The following is a 15,394-nucleotide window of genomic DNA, read 5'->3' as shown; positions in this document are numbered from 1 at the left end:
TTTAATCAGCTTCCAGTTTATTTAATTAATCAGTAGTTGTAAAAATACTATCAACTTTTCAATGGCTAATGTCATAAGATAGCCACTTTAGATTAAAAATCAGATCCTTATGAATCTTGGTTTTATTTCAAGATACAAGAGAGTTCAAATCTCTCAAGTAGGTGAGAGTAAGGAAGCCAGAGGTTTCTCTCAAGCTCAGATAGTAAGCTGCCCAGCTGTGCTTCAGCTGTTATTCTTGATAGGCATTTTTTGATGTTAGTCTTCATCTTTAGTCTATGATCTTTCCTTGGCTTAAGACACTATGAAGCAGTTGAACAACACTGGGATTTTCATATAGTATGGAGTGTTAATTTGGTGCAATAAAAGCAAGTTAAAACAGTATACAGACAAGCTCTTTCTAAAACTCGTCTGCTGCCTGGTGGATGCTTGGAGGCAGAAAAGGGGTGTGAGGGACAAGGAACAGAGCTGTTTCTTGTCATCCCTTCACTGCATCTTTCCTGAGGAAAGGAAGAAGGAAGGTGTACAGGACCCAATTTCCCAGGCAGGAAACTGTACAGATAGTGTAGACACAATCCAGTGCTGTTGGATGTGAAAAAAGGAGATTTTAAGGTGCTGAAGGAAGAGAGATTCAGTCACTTTTAGAACAGTGAAGGTCCTTGCATGGCTAACTCTTTTGGAAGATACTAATTCCTTAGGACGTGGGTCTCCTGGCTGTTTATCCAGCAGACCCAGGGCTTAGAGGATCTTTGTCCTAATGATAAGCAGTGTGGACTTGTCCTCCACTACTAGTTCATGTAAATCTGTCTTAGCACTATGTACACACAAGCCGCCTGCTTGAGGTCCACTGTTAAAAAGCTTTCCATGCTGCTTGCCTCGATAATATTTACCACGTACAAGAATGGAAATGTTAAGTAAATTCAGAGTTGCTAGTGAAAATCAGTTTTATCTGCCATCTCCTGAAGACTAGGTCTTACTGGCTCCGTTGAATACTCACACATTTCAGTTGCTCGAATCCTATTTAGAATTTTATTTCTCTTGCAGGTCTAGGCTTGCAGTTATGAAGTATTGATGGGCTTCTGACAGGGCTGTCATTTGGAAAAGGTTTAGGTTTTTGATCAGTATTTTTTGCATGTTTAGTTAGTATGATGTTTGGATTCAGTTGTTTTGCTCACACTGTTTTTTATCGTGCTGCATATTCCATGTCGTTGTTGGACTGATGTGAGTCATGACACCCCAGAGTTTGTCCATCATTTGTAGCTTTTCAGATTGCTAGTGAATTGGTGGTGTTTCTCATCATTGGAATATTACTTGGCATATATTTAGGACACCAAGTCATGTTTTTCAGTTTGTTTAATTTTTGTCCAATAGATCTTTTTTTTTTTTTTTTATATGCATGCGTATAAAACAGTCTTCCTCTTTTTTTTTTTTTCCCAGGTGTGTTTTTCTTTTTTTTGTTGCCTTTACTTGGTGTCTTCCTCTTAGCTACAGATTGGAAAGCATGTTCCCTAAGCTAATGTTAGATTGAATGTTTTGCTGTTGGCTGCTTGTGTGACTTGTTTGAGGGTAAACACTTTTATTTTTGTGAGGTATCATTTCTATGAGATAATTTATAGCTTGCTTTTTGTCACCTTCAGGGAGAAAAGTTAGTATTATCTTTACCTAAGCATTGAGGACTGTTTTGTATCTGAACGATGGACCATAGTCCCTGAGACAGAACATCGTATTTAGTTTGCTTTGGCTACGAGCTTTTCTTGTCAGTTACACTTAAAAATATTTCTTCTTAAAAGAAAGCTTTTTAAAAAAATCCCCTATATTTGTTACAGTTCCAGTCTCTTATTACTTATACTTTGTAGATATGTACTTTAAGTATGTATTTTTAAGACTGAAGAAGTAATAAAAAAGTCATTCTGAACATCACATCCAAAACTAAATAGTGTATCTATCTGAGAAGGAAATGAGACATTTATATTCAGAGAAGTTAGAGCTCGGGGAATGAGATTTTTCATTCTATTTCATGAAATTCTAACCAGAGCCAAGAGACATGTGTATAACCTAAGTAGTTCTGGAGAAAATAAATTGCACTACCTTAAATTAAAACAAATAAAATGTAAATGTCAGGGATGCCACTACGAAACTTCCTAGCCTGGTACAGCTCTCAGACAATTACCCATGACTGCTCTTCCACGTGGTTGGCAATGAATCTGCAATGTGTAGTCCAAGGGCGATCAAAAGAGACTTCAGGGCCTTGGGACGGTTGGTGAGGGATCTGGAGCACAGGTTATTTTTAACTCTCTCCTTCCAGTTGCGGGCAGTGACATTGGAAGAAACAGACGGACCCAGGCTATTAATACATGGCTCCATGGCTGGTGTCAACGCCACAATTTTGGGTTTTTTGATAATGGGATGGCCCACATGGCACCAAGCTTGCTGGCATCAGATGGGATTGACCTTTCTCAAAGGGGGAAGAGGGTCTTTTTTCACGAGCTAGCAGGGCTCATTGACAGAGCTTTAAACTAGACTTGAAGGGGGAGGAGGATAATATCAGGCTTGCCCGTGGGAAGCCATGGGATGACACACAAAGGTTAGAGGGACAAGGTGCTAGTGAGGGCCCTCAGCCTGTTGCTCTGAGACGTGCTGGCTACACCGGAGCACACTGGAAGCCTTATGGAGATGAGCTAGGGCCTCCTGACATAATAGGAGATAACAGGGAAACACCAGGGAAATACCTCAAAGGAATTAAGGGGTGTTCCTCTAAAAAAGTGACACAGCCGACAGCCCAGCTGACGTGCCTCTACACCAATGCACACAGCATGGGCAACAAACAGGAGGAGCTGGAAGCCACTGTGCTGCTAGAAAGCTACAACCTAGTTGCCATTACTGAAACTTGGGACGAATTCCATGACTGGAGCGCGGCTATCTAAGGCTACAAGCTGTTCAGAAGGGACAGGCGAGAAAGGAGGGGTGGAGGGGTTGCCTTCTGCATCAAGAAATGGATAAAGTGTGAAGAGCTGTCTCTGAAGAATAGCCATGAGCAGGTTGAAAGCTTATGCGTAAGAATCAGGGACCGAGGCAACAAAGGGAACCTCGTGGTTGGTGTCTACAGGCCGCCCGATCAAGGGGAGCCTATTGATGAAGCTTTCTTACTCCAGCTCCAGGAGGCATCGCGGTTGCAGGCACTCGTTCAGGAGAGCAGGACTTCAACCACCCCGACATCTGCTGGCAAAGTAGCACAGCGAGCTGTAGGCAATCCAGGAGACTCCTGGAGAGCACTGAGGATAACTTCTTAAGCCATGTAACAGACAGCCCTACCAGAGGGGATGCAATACAGGACCTGTCGGTCACCAATGCAAATGAGCTAATCAATGACATCAAGATTGGAGGCAGCTTCACCTGCAGTGATCATGCACTGGTGGAGTTCGCTGTCCTGAGGGATGTGGGTCAGGCGAAGAGTAAAGTCAGGACCCTGAATTTTAGGAAAGCAAATTTCCAGCTGTTCAAGGAGTTGGTCAGTCAGACCCCCTGGGAAACTGCCCTCAGGGACAAGGGAGCGGAACAGAGCTGGCAGGTCTTTAAGGACCCTTTCCATAGAGCGCAAGAGCCGTCAGTCCTCAGGTGTAAGAAATCAGGCAGGGAAGGCAAGAGACAGGCATGGCTGAGTCAAGACCTGCTGGTCAAATTGAAGGGCAAGAAGGAGATGCACAGGCAGTGGAAGCAGGGACAGGTATCCTGGGAAGAGTATAGGGACACTGCCTGGTTGTGTAGGGATGAGGTAAGGAAGGCGAGGGCATGGATGGAGCTGAACTTGGCAAGGGATGCAAAGAATAATAATAAGGGCTTGCACAGGTGTGTCAGCCAGAAAAATAAGGCAAAAGAAAGCATACCTCCCTGATGAGCAAGATTGGCAAACTGGTGACAATGGACAAGGAGATGGCTGAGGTACTCAAACAACTTCTTTGCCTCAGTCTTCACTGGCAACCTCTCTTCCCACACCTCTCAAGTGGATGGACGTCAAGACGGGGACTGGGGGAGCAAAGTCCCACCCGCTGCACGAGAAGATCAGGTTCATGACCACCTGGGGAATGTAAACATATGTAAGTCTGTGGCACCTGATGAGATGCATCCCAGAGTCCTGAGGGAAGTGGCTGATGCAGTTGCAAAGCCACTCGCCATGATATTTGAAAAGTCATGGCAGTCTGGTGAAGTCCCTGGGGACTGGAAAAAGGGAAACGTTGCATCCATTTTTAAAAAGGGTAGAAAGGAGGACCCTGGGAACTACTGACCTGTGAGCCTCACCTCTGTGCCTGGGAAGCTCATGGAACAGATCCTCCTAGAAGCTATGCTGAGGCACATGGAGGACAGGGAGGGGATTCGAGACAGCCAGCACAGCTTCACCAAGGGCAAGTCCTGCCTGACCAACCCAGTGGCCTTCTGTGGTGGAGTGACTGCATCAGTGGACAAGGGAAGAGCTATGGATGTCGTCTATCTGGACTTCTGTAAGGCCTTTGACACGGTCTCCCACAACATCCTTCCCTCTAAATTGGAGAGATATGGATTTGATGGGTGGACTGTTGGGTGGATGAGGAATTGGCTGGATGGTCACATCCAGAGGGTAGTGGTCAATGGCTCGGTGTCCAGATGGAGATCAGTGACAAGTGGTGTCTCTCAGGGGTCCATACGGGGGCCAGTACTGTTGAATAACTTCATCAGTGACATAGACAGCAAGATCGAGTGCACCCTCAGCAAGTCTGCAGATGATGCCAAGCTGAGCGGTGCAGTTGACACGCCTGAGGGACGGGATGCCATCCAGAGGGACCTGGGCAGGCTGGAGAGGTGGGCCTGTGTGAACCTCATGAGCTTCAACAAGGCCAAGTGCAAGGTCCTGCACCTGGGTTGGGGCAACCCCCGGTATCAGTGCAGGCTGGGGGGTGAAGGGATGGAGAGCAGCCCTGCCGAGAAAGACTTGGGGGTGCTGGGGGATGAAATGCTGGCCATGAGCCGGCAATGTGCTCTGGCAGCCCAGAAAGCCAAGTGTATCCCGAGCTGCATCCCCTGCAGCGTGGGCAGCGGGGCGAGGGAGGGGATTCTGCCCCTCTGCTCCCTCTGGGGAGACCCCCCTGGAGCCCTGCGTCCAGCTCTGGGGTCCTCAGCACGGGAAGGACATGGAGCTGTTGGAGCGGGGCCAGGGGAGGACACAGCAATGATCTGAGGGTGGCACACCTCTGCTGTGAGGACAGGCTGAGAGAGCTGGGGTGTTCAGCCTGGAGAAGAGAAGGCTGCAGGGAGACCTCACTGCGGCCTTCCAGTACTTAAAGGGGGCTTAGAAGAAAGATGGGGACAGACTTTTTAGCAGGGCCTGTAGCGATAGGACAAGGGGTGATGGTTTTAAACTAAAAGAGGGTAGATTTAGACTAGATCTAAGGAAGAAATGTTTTACGATGAGGGTGGTGAAACAGTGGCACAGGTTGCCCAGAGAGGTGGTGGATGCCCCATCCCTGGAAACATTCAAGGCCAGGTTGGACGGGGCTCTGAGCAGCCTGATCTGGTTGAAGATGTCCCTGCCCATTGCAGGGGGGTTGGACTGGATGGGCTTTAAAGGTCCCTTCCCACCCAAACCATTCAGTGATTCTATGATTTGACCAGTGCGGAAAACTTGGGTTCCTGAAATACGGTACACGTGCCTTCACATAGAAACGGTAAAAGGTTACCCCAGCAGCCAAACATCTCCTGCTTCAGTGTGCAGCCAGGAGCAGCTACAGCCACCACCGGTGCTTACAAGAGCAAAACAATTTTTGGAGCACTAGGTATAAAGTTTTACTAGCGCTTGTTTAAGATTTACAGCTGGGAGTGGAGTGATCATCTTAAAGACTCCAGTAAATGTTTGTCCTCACTTCATCATGTAAAAAAATCAGTCTGTCTTTCATTTTGTTTTTTTTCTAATCATTACTCGCTTGTACTTATTGTCATATATCTTTTATGAATATAACAGGTAAAAATACTGTGCAAATAAGTAGATATGTACCTCACTTTATCAAGGCACTTGAGCTTGTGCTTATCTTTAAATACATGATTTAGTCTCACTGACTATAATCACCGAAAGCTTAAATGTTTTGCTGAAGTGGGGCTGTACTGTTAACCAGTGAGCATTTCCCAGCATGCTTGTAATTTTTAGTTGAGAAGTTAAGACCACCAAAGAAAAATCAAATGTAATAATGTAATTACAGGCTCTCTCTTGTAATTATTTTAATGAAAGTATCATTATGTGCTTATTTTAACATTTTGATTTCATATAGAAAGATAGCTTTTCTCTTTGTCTCATCAAGCCTCACTTAAAATTTTTCTCTTTTTACAAGTCCAGTGGGTAAAACTGCTAGCAGGAAACTATGCTTCTGAATAATGCATGGTACTACACATGATGGGGCAGACTTCAAGATCCTTGGGATCCATGCACATATTTTGAAAGGAATATCACTTTACACCCACTGGCAGAATTCAGTTCTTAAAAATAATTTAATCCCCATCAACCCCCCACCTTTAAATTAAAGTTTAGTCTCAGCTTTGTTTACTGGGTATTTAAGGTGTCATGGACTCTACAAACGGAAAATCCACGAGGAGATTTTGGAGAGGGACATGTTAACAAGATGCCGAAGTGATAAAACACTGCAGCTAAGAATCTTGTGCCTGAATTCAATAGTAGCTTTAATCCTTTGTGTTTTTTGCCTTACTACAGGTGTGTGCATCCCAGGGGCGGTGTGATCCAGAGTGTGTCTTCCTGGAAGCATGGCTCAGGCTCACAGTACATTAACACTCAGCAAACACAATCATGGACAGCTGTGACTCCCCAGCAGAATTGGTCCTCGCCCCCAGAAGTAGTAGACCTCACTTTGGATGAGGATACCAGACGCAAATATCTACTGTAATGCGGTGTCACTGTGTTCGTGTCCCCACCCCTTCTCCCCTTTGTGGCACAGGAGTTCATTGTTAAAGCTTCAGCTTCAGAAGCCCTGTTCCTGGCATTACGAAATTCAAACTCATGAAGTCTTTCATTTCCATAAGAATGTAGTATAATTTCAGTATCATTTAAAATGTTTTTGCCTTCTCAAAGGAGGATTCCTCCCAGAATTAAAAGCCAATAGCTCCAAATTTAAAACACATCTGCAGTTACTAACCTGTGTGTGTGTTAATCTGAAGAAATAACTGTGTGCAAACTTACATCCTCCCACCCTTTCCCACCTCCAACTTCAGAACATTTTTAATTTATCAGTATATTGAGTTTGTTAGTAGAAGTTAGTGTTTTGCTGTGTGAGCATCAGTGATTTTAAGAAATGCTGTGTCCTCACTGATTTCAGTGGAACTGGGGGTATTCAACACTTCTGAAAATTGGGCCAAGAGTATTTATACCCATGCTGATTTGGTTATGTTACCAGCAGGAGGGACTGTCTTTAATACAAACGGCCCATAACATATGCACTGAACAGCTTTTAATTAAAGGATTTTTATTTTCAATATAATTTATAGTTTACACTCTTTTCAGTGCTGAGTCTTCTGTCTACTTGACTACTGTGTTTCACTGATCATTTCCCACAGCTTGTTACGGTTTAAAATAGTAGTGACTTACTAGCAGCTGATTATTGCAAAAGCACAAGAAAAAGAAAAGTAATAAAAAGGCCCAGCATCCCTCTCCTTTTTAAATATAGCTGAACTTTTTTACCTATATCCGAGTCCTGCCGGGAATAGGAGAAGGAGAGAAACAAAACATTTTGCTTGTAGTCCTCATTTCTGCTGTTGCTTATTTGCTTCATTGACCATCTCAAAAAAAAAAACAACCAAACTTGCAAAGCCCCGGTCTGGCAAAGCACTTTAGGAGATGCATAGCGTTCAGCTTGGACAGTTCGCTGAAACTCATAGGGCCATTCAAGTGCTTAAAACTCTGTCCTAAAAGATGTTGCCGGATCAGGGCTTAAGGTTGTGGGTTTTGATTTTTTTTGTTTGTTTGTTTTTGTTTTTAAACTAGATCTGCACCATTTTCCTGGCTTTAGGTCATATCTCTTATCCTAGTTTTGGAATTGTTTTAGGGTATGATCCACAAAACACTTTCTACCAGAATATTTACCAAAATCAGTGGAACTTACTTTAGCAGGCTGTAGTTTGTGTAGTGTATGTGGAAATTCCTGCCCCTCATCTGTCATTTTGAGCCTTTCTCAAGGCAAAAACCAAAGATTAGACTTTAAAAAGATGATATTCACTTTAAATGTCTATTGTGCAATTAAAATGTTCCTTTGTATTCAAAATGTTTCTAGTGGGAATTTTGTACAGCTCTATCATCAGATTTTTTGCCATTTAAGGCTGAACGGGGGTAGTCAGCACATGGAAAGTTTTGTTTTCTTTTTGTGTTGGTTGATTTCTAAGTTTATTTGGCTTCCAGTAATTTTATTGGTGGGGAAAAAAAAAAAAAATTACCCATGTTGTCACATAACTTAAAGGAAAAAAAAAACAGCAGTGGTGGTATAGTTAGTAACAAACAGCGTTTTCTTTAATAAGCAGAACAGTTCTGACTGCACTCTAAAGAACAGCTAGGTAAGGGATTGATATTCCAATTTCAAGCTTTCTAAAACATTGAACATCAGTGTATTGCATGGCCAGAAAAGTGTATGTGGTGCTTCTAGTGACCGATTTCTTTCTCTGGGGGTGGGAGGGAGGGAGCGGCGGCGGATGGAGCCCGTTCGCATTGCAGCAGGGAAAAGCCCTGTGCTCTTGGGGCACTACACAAGTAGCGGCCGTCGATCTTTTCTCCTCCTGTTTTAATCACGCAACTCAGCCATCGTTTTAGTGGGCTAGCACACATGCTGTAAAGGTAACTTTGGAACAGTGATCTAGTGTGGCTGCTTTTTCCTGTTTCACAAAGTCTTTTAAAGATCAGTTTTGAAGAAAGCTGCAGGGACCCATTTGTAGTCCTTCCATGAAAAATGCAAACTAACTTTCTTGTTTTTCAGTTTGTATATGATGTGACTTCCATGTATATATAAAAACGACTGCGTCCTAACCAAACTTCCTCCAATTGTGCACTGTGTTTGTTTAAACAATCCATGTATTGTAGTCTGATGCAGGTTTTCTTTTCTTTTATTTAAAACACTACATATTTTCTCTTATTCTTCACGAATTTGAAAGAGTAGTGATCTGAAAACCGCAATCACTGGATAGCTAGGAAGTGTTTTTGTTTTGGTTTTTTGTTTTCTTTTTTTTTTTAAAAAAAAAAAAAAAAAGAGCAAAAGGTGCCTGGATGGTTTTGCTCTTCTCAGCAGGAAGAGAAATGCTAGCCGTTGTATGGCTAAGAACCAGTGCACTTGGGGCCTGATCCAGAACCCACTGGAGTTGATGCGGGGCTTTCCATCGACGTCAGTGTGCGTTGGCTCAAGCCCTTCACGGTTTTAGCAGTTCCTGAGTTGCTGGAGTGTGAACTTGGAATCTTCTGTAGTGAAGACAAATCATTGCTTAGAATATAAATGTTTAAAACGTGCGACTCTAGTTAAAAAATTTGATTCTTCTCGACACTCGTTATTTAGTTCTCATTTTCCATCTAGTATTTAATGGTCTTTGGAGAAAAAATAATAATAAAACAGAGTGTTATATATATATATATAAATATATATATTTTTGGTGCAAGATGAGACCTTCTGTTTTTTTGAAACAAGTCTGTAGCATAAAGGTTAAACTATTTTAAGACAAAATAAAATAGAGTGTATTATTTAAACAATACCAACTTGTTTGGGATTTTTTTTTCCCCACTTCCATTCATTACACTGCTGTTTGTCACATCTCCAAAATAAAGCCTTAAGCTCTGGGAACGGGTTACAACTGCCCAAACTCAGCACTGTTCCCTGCGTTTAATTTTGAATGTCCAGAAGGTAAATGCGATTTCCTGACCGGAAAAGCTTGCTTTTATCTCCCAGACCAGAAGAGGACCACGGCTCCTCCCCGTCGCGCTGGCGGGGATGCCAGGGGATGTGCAGGCAGCGGTAACGAGCAGCTCGGCGGAATCCCTTCTGGGGACGCGGTTTCCACACAGCCTCCCATCTTCCCGCACGCCGCAGTCCTTCAGATGCCTGAGCAGCCTTCATACCTGTATTTCTCCGACCGCATCCCCTCGTCCCATCCTCAGGGCTGTCTTCTGCTGTTCAGTGAGACCGTTTGACCAAGAGACCAATATTACAGTCGGATGTTCTCACACAGCCAGGTAGCGCCGACAAGCTCAGATCTACTCCCATTTGAAATGGATGTGTGGACCAGCTGTGTAGCTCTGGGCACGTCCTCGCAGACCACGAGACATGGTGCCAGGCTGAACACCGTTTGGAGACGCACTAAATTAAATTATACCCGGGAATTTACAGCCACAAGTAAAGAGAAGGATGGTAAGTATAACTGCACTGTGCTGAACTTAAGGTCCCACTGCCTGCCAGTCTTCTCACAACCAATATGGAAATAGAAATAATAATAAAATCCATTACATTTCCAGCTAAATAGGGGAGTTTGCTTTAGTTCTGATTTTTTTAATCACATGAGAAGGCTCTCAGTGGCGCAAATAAGGAGAGGTGTTTATCCATGTATTTTAAATGTCAAGATTAATACAAGTGAAGTGAGTTGGCTCTTCAGCCCTGCTGAGTTCTCGGCTTTTGGGAAGCTTGAAAATACAAATTCTGGGCCGGCTGGTGGTTGTGGAGATGGACACCAGACTCAGATTTTATTTCACATGTATCACCAGCTGTGGGAGGGCTGCGCTGTGGAGTTTGGTGCAGATGTGGAAAGATGGGAGTTGGCATAGCTCCTGAATCTTTTTTTCTCCATCACCAAGAGATACCCAGAGTCTTCGGACTTCAGGATACACCGAATGGAAAGCTTAAAATTTCTCCTGCGGCACTCAGCACATCCCTCGTGGCTCAGGCCGCTTTGCTTTGTGGGAACTGTCATTTCTGGGGCAATACGAGAACTGACAAAAACTACCCAAACAGGTTAGATTTTGTATTGCTTTCCCCAATGAAATTGTTGCAATGCAGATTAATTTTTTGCTTGAAAATTTAGTTCATCTGCCTTAAAATGAGGACTGAAAGTGTTTTACTAAGTGGATTAGTTCCCCAGTTCCCTGGAGAAGCTGTAAATGGTGTCCTTTGCTGAGTCCATCACCTCCATCTGCCAAAATAGTACTTGGTTTTCCCTCTCTTTTTTAGGGTTGTCGTTTGTGAATGTCCGCTGCTGTGGCCTTCTCTCCAGAGCCTCACAGGGATGCGGTTTCCCTTCTGTCTGCGAAGGAAAGGAGCAGCAGGCCTGCAAAATGCAAACTTGCAACGGACAAACCCTGCCCTCACTTCTGTCTTTGGTGAAAATAAGGTGATCACCCTCCTTTTATTGCAACTAAACAGCAGCTGAGGATTCCAGCCCCACTAGCTCTATATCTCGACACCAGGGAGTTTATGAAAGTATAAATGCATTCCTAAGAGTCTTTACGACTACTGATTCATAAATGCCCCTTGGAAGTTTTCTCTTGGAGCTGGTTAGTCATCTGGATTTGTAATTCAGTTTAAAATTAGAATTGAGTGCCAGCTACTGGGAAGGAAGGATCTTTCAGACAGTAAACCTCGGGGCAAAGCTGGAACGGACATGGGAAAATTGTCTGAAAGTTTAATTTCAGATAATTTTCTACATTTGTTAGCTGCATTGGCAGCTTTGGGTGAATCCAGGGCAACCACATCAGAGCTGGAAAAAGAAACAAATAAAAGCCCCATGTCAAATTAATTTTTCATTACTGTAGGTGATGCAGATTGAATGCAGAACTCCTGCAGTCTGACTGGTGCCTTTGGCAGGGGCAAAATGCCATCTCATACAGGCAAGGTTCACATTTGCTTTGTCCGTGGCTTCAGAGCATTGGTAGCTTTTGACGGGCCCGTGATCAAGGACACTCAAATCGTTCCCGTTTCCTTTCTGCCAGGTGCCTGTGTGTCTACCTTAAACTTGACATGATTGAACTCCAATGGCACATCCATCACTCCAGCTCATCCGACTTCATCCACATCTTCCAGCATTGACAGCACTGCTGCACAACACTGTGCGATCAGCAGTTTTTAGTAGAAATCTCCAACTCTGTATGCCAAAGTCATGCATTAAAATAGTGACTTGCCATTGCTTCTTTTGAAATGCATCTTTTCTAATGTTACCGCCCACAGATCATAGAATCATTTAGGTTGGAAAAGACCTTTAAGATCATTAAGTCGAACCGATTTAATTATCTGCATCCTAAAATACTGTTGATTTCCCCCCATCGTTACAGCTATAGCCCTCTGGATGTCCCAGCATTTGGCAGCATGGACCTGCAGTGGAGGCTGCCGTTTTGAAGCAGGGCACACTCAAATCCCCCCTCTGGGGTTGCAGATACATAGGAGATGTCTATCCATGGTGTTATGAGCCAGCAGTGGTCCTGGAAATCCAAAGAGGACCTTTCAAGTCAGAGGTGGTTGGGCTGGAGTGATGATTTTAAGATCCTAATGGGAAATGTGTCACTTGTGTTATGTGTTCTCACTCAAAGCTCATCTTACCTGGCACAGGATATGACAGAGATTCATGAAAGGGTAATTTTATTGCTTTTCCACATAATTACACTTCCCATTCAGGTCCATTTATTCATACTCTGCCTGGACTGTGTGTGACAAAACCGCCAAATAAAAATACCCCTCGCAGGAGCTCTGCCAGTTACAAATCACCGGCCGAGTGCCACAGATGTATTTTCTGACATCTCACTAACACCTCCCTTCTGCCAATGTTTTACAGCTCTAATGAGATCCGTCGTCTGCACGAAGAGCCACAGCGAAGCTCTCCACGACGTGACGATGGGCTGGAAAGCTCTTTGGCTGGGCTTTTCTTCTCTTGGCCAGCAGCACATCCCCGAGGGGAGGATACCCCCTCCTCATCTTGCAGCAAGAGGGAAGGGCACCCTAAGAAACCCATTTTGCACTTAAATAAAGTGGTGGTGTCGGTTAATGAATAGATTTGGGCAAAGCGGTGGTTCTTCTGAGCATTTGGGGTTGGCTCTTGAGGGCGAGGGATTGCACTTGCTCAGCTTTCTGTTTCCGTTGCTTGGGAGTGGGGAGCGATGGAGGCATCTTCACATCATGGGGTACCAATGAGGATGGGACCCATGGAAGCAGCACATCACTGAGGGCAGCTGATGGGTGACTCCTTAACTGTTTCTCCAGCTTTGCCTCTTGCTTCTGGAGTTGCTGCCCAACCCCTGGGCAGAAGGGCCATCTCCAGCACGGTGGAGAGGTGCGGCCAAAACCTCAGCTTGTAAACACATCCTTGGTGGGGATGGTCTCAGCAAAGGGGGAGATGGGCCCTGCCTGTCTGAGAGATGCATCACAAGGAGGAAAAACCACAGGTTTGGGTATTTTGTCAAAACTTTTTCATTTCTGATGGTTCTTTACATGTGCTGGGTCTTTTCTTGGACTGTTAGTGTCACATTTCCAATCCCATGCTGAACATTAGGCTGGACAGGTGGTGATGGGAGCTCACCCTCGGTCTGTGGAAGGAGTGGAGCTCTTCAGAGCTGTTTTCAGCTCCAGACAGGTGAGCACTGGAGATTACCCAGACAAAATCCTGGTGGACAATCAGACATGGGAGCACCAGCTTGTAGAAACACCCACATTTCTGTGCTTTGCCCAACCAGCCTCCTAAATACCTTTCATTAAAAAAAGTCCCTGAAACAATGAAAAATCCAATCACTGGGAGTCGCTATGTGTCCACAAACCACGTCTGGCCCAGGAAAAGCTAGACATGGGAGCCAGGAGCATGGAGGGGAAGCAGTGTATATGCAGTACGAGCTTCCCCAGGCGCTCGGGGCTGGGTGGAGGTTTGCTCCAACAACCCCAGGACGTACTAAATAACCAGGCACTCAACCCATCCCTTAACACCTAACACAATCTTGTGGCTTTTTGATGTCTGTTGGCTTCAGGGGAAGTGTGAAGCTGCTCAAATGATCCTGCATTACTTAGGCTGGAGCAAGTAAGCAGATGCCTTCCCTTGAATAATTGAAGACCATGTGTTTACCTGTGCTGGTGCACTCATTTGCCATGGGTGTGTTGTAGACGTGTTCTTGATGACGAGCATCAGACAGACCCAGTACAGCTCTTGGACTCCTCTTGTGCAACCAAGCCCATGCCACCTCAGGCCCTGAGACATGATGCCTAGGGTGTGATTAAGGGACCGGAGAGCAGCGTGCTGCTGCAGGGAGGTGTGAAACCAGTCTCAATATCATTCTTCATTCAGTTGGGTTTTATTTTTTCCATCTTATTATTTCCATCGCTCATGGTGGGTTCCCCCATGGGTTCAACCCTAGGTTTGAAGACCACTGTCGCCTTGCAGAGGTGGGGAGATGGGTGCAGGTTGCCTTTGGGGTAACCCAGGTGCTCTATACCTCGGTAAACAGCAGCACTGCATGCTACAGCCAAGTTTTCAGAGAGGTGATGCTGAGCTCCCCCATCCTTCCATGCCCAGTGTGAGGTCTTGCCCTGGACCAGCACTCCCAGCTTGCACGAGGGTATAGTAAAACTCTAAAATGCTCAGAAAAGTTCTCAAAAATGCTTCAAAATTAGCTTTACACCCACAGCCTCCCCTTCCCCGTGCCCCAGGGAAGAATCCCCGTAATTCCTGGTGCTCCAGGCTCAGCCCGACGGGCTCCCAGCCCCACGGAAAGGCTGGGGGGAGGCTTGCAGGTGGAGGTGAGGGGTCTCAGCAGCATCCTGTCTGCAAAAGAGGTAATTCAGCAAGAAATATTCATGATTTTTAATGCAATTTGGTCACTGACATTTTAGCTCTGAAAGCCTGGGCTGGAAGCAGCCCGTGGGAAGGCACTAGATGGCACCAAAGCCGGAGGATACAGGCTCCGGGCTGCCATCGCACCCTCCACTGCATCCCCCAGAATAGGGGAAAGTGCCCCCAAAAACAGGCAAAAGGGCTTGTGAGTGTGAAAACACCAAATTTTCTAGTTTTCCTAACTATGCTGGACTCCACTGCCTTGGCTGGACCCTGCCCGTGTAGCCAGCATCCATCCTGCGGCAGGGAAACAGGCCCCAGGAAGCACAAAAGAAAACGAATCATCTGGACTTAATGCCAAAATTAAATCAGCCAGCTGTGATTTCAAGGTAATTAATCACCGAGGAGTCCGACAGAGGGTCGTTTCTCCAGGTTTCCAGCCTGGGATCTGGGAATGCAGAGAGGGGTCATCAACCTTGCCTTGTTTTTGGCTGGCAAAGCCACCTTGAGAGCAAGGAGCGAATTTCACAGGTAAAGTATTGCAACGTCCTTGATTAGCAGCAGAAACCGCGGGGTTTTGCAGCAAGTCTGCTGCTGAGCA

The 15,394-nt window shown here is 45.1% G+C and overlaps 1 protein-coding gene across 10 annotated transcripts in view; it reads left to right on the top strand.

The window, feature by feature from the left end:
- ARK2N (arkadia (RNF111) N-terminal like PKA signaling regulator 2N) overlaps positions 1-12,961 on the top strand; it is a 52,677-nt gene extending 39,716 nt beyond the window's left edge. For 4 of the 10 annotated variants that reach the window (XR_014230784.1, XR_014230785.1, XR_014230786.1 and 1 more), the window contains 4 exons: positions 6,728-6,913; positions 9,948-11,003; positions 11,220-11,379; positions 12,814-12,961. Coding sequence is in view for 3 of the 10 variants with exons in the window: in XM_082337579.1 (XP_082193705.1) it covers positions 6,728-6,913; positions 9,948-10,017 (256 nt within the window). In the remaining 7 variants the exon portion in view is untranslated. The other 6 variants (XR_014230789.1, XR_014230790.1, XR_014230787.1 and 3 more) reach the window with 6 other exon arrangements.
- Positions 12,962-15,394: the final 2,433 nt, after the last annotated feature.

Source organism: Platalea leucorodia (assembly GCF_965183815.1).
Source record: "Platalea leucorodia genome assembly, chromosome: Z".
Classification (NCBI taxonomy): Eukaryota; Metazoa; Chordata; class Aves; order Pelecaniformes; family Threskiornithidae; genus Platalea; species Platalea leucorodia.
Note: the sequence above shows the minus strand (reverse complement) of the source record. Positions and strands in the feature narration are given on the sequence as shown.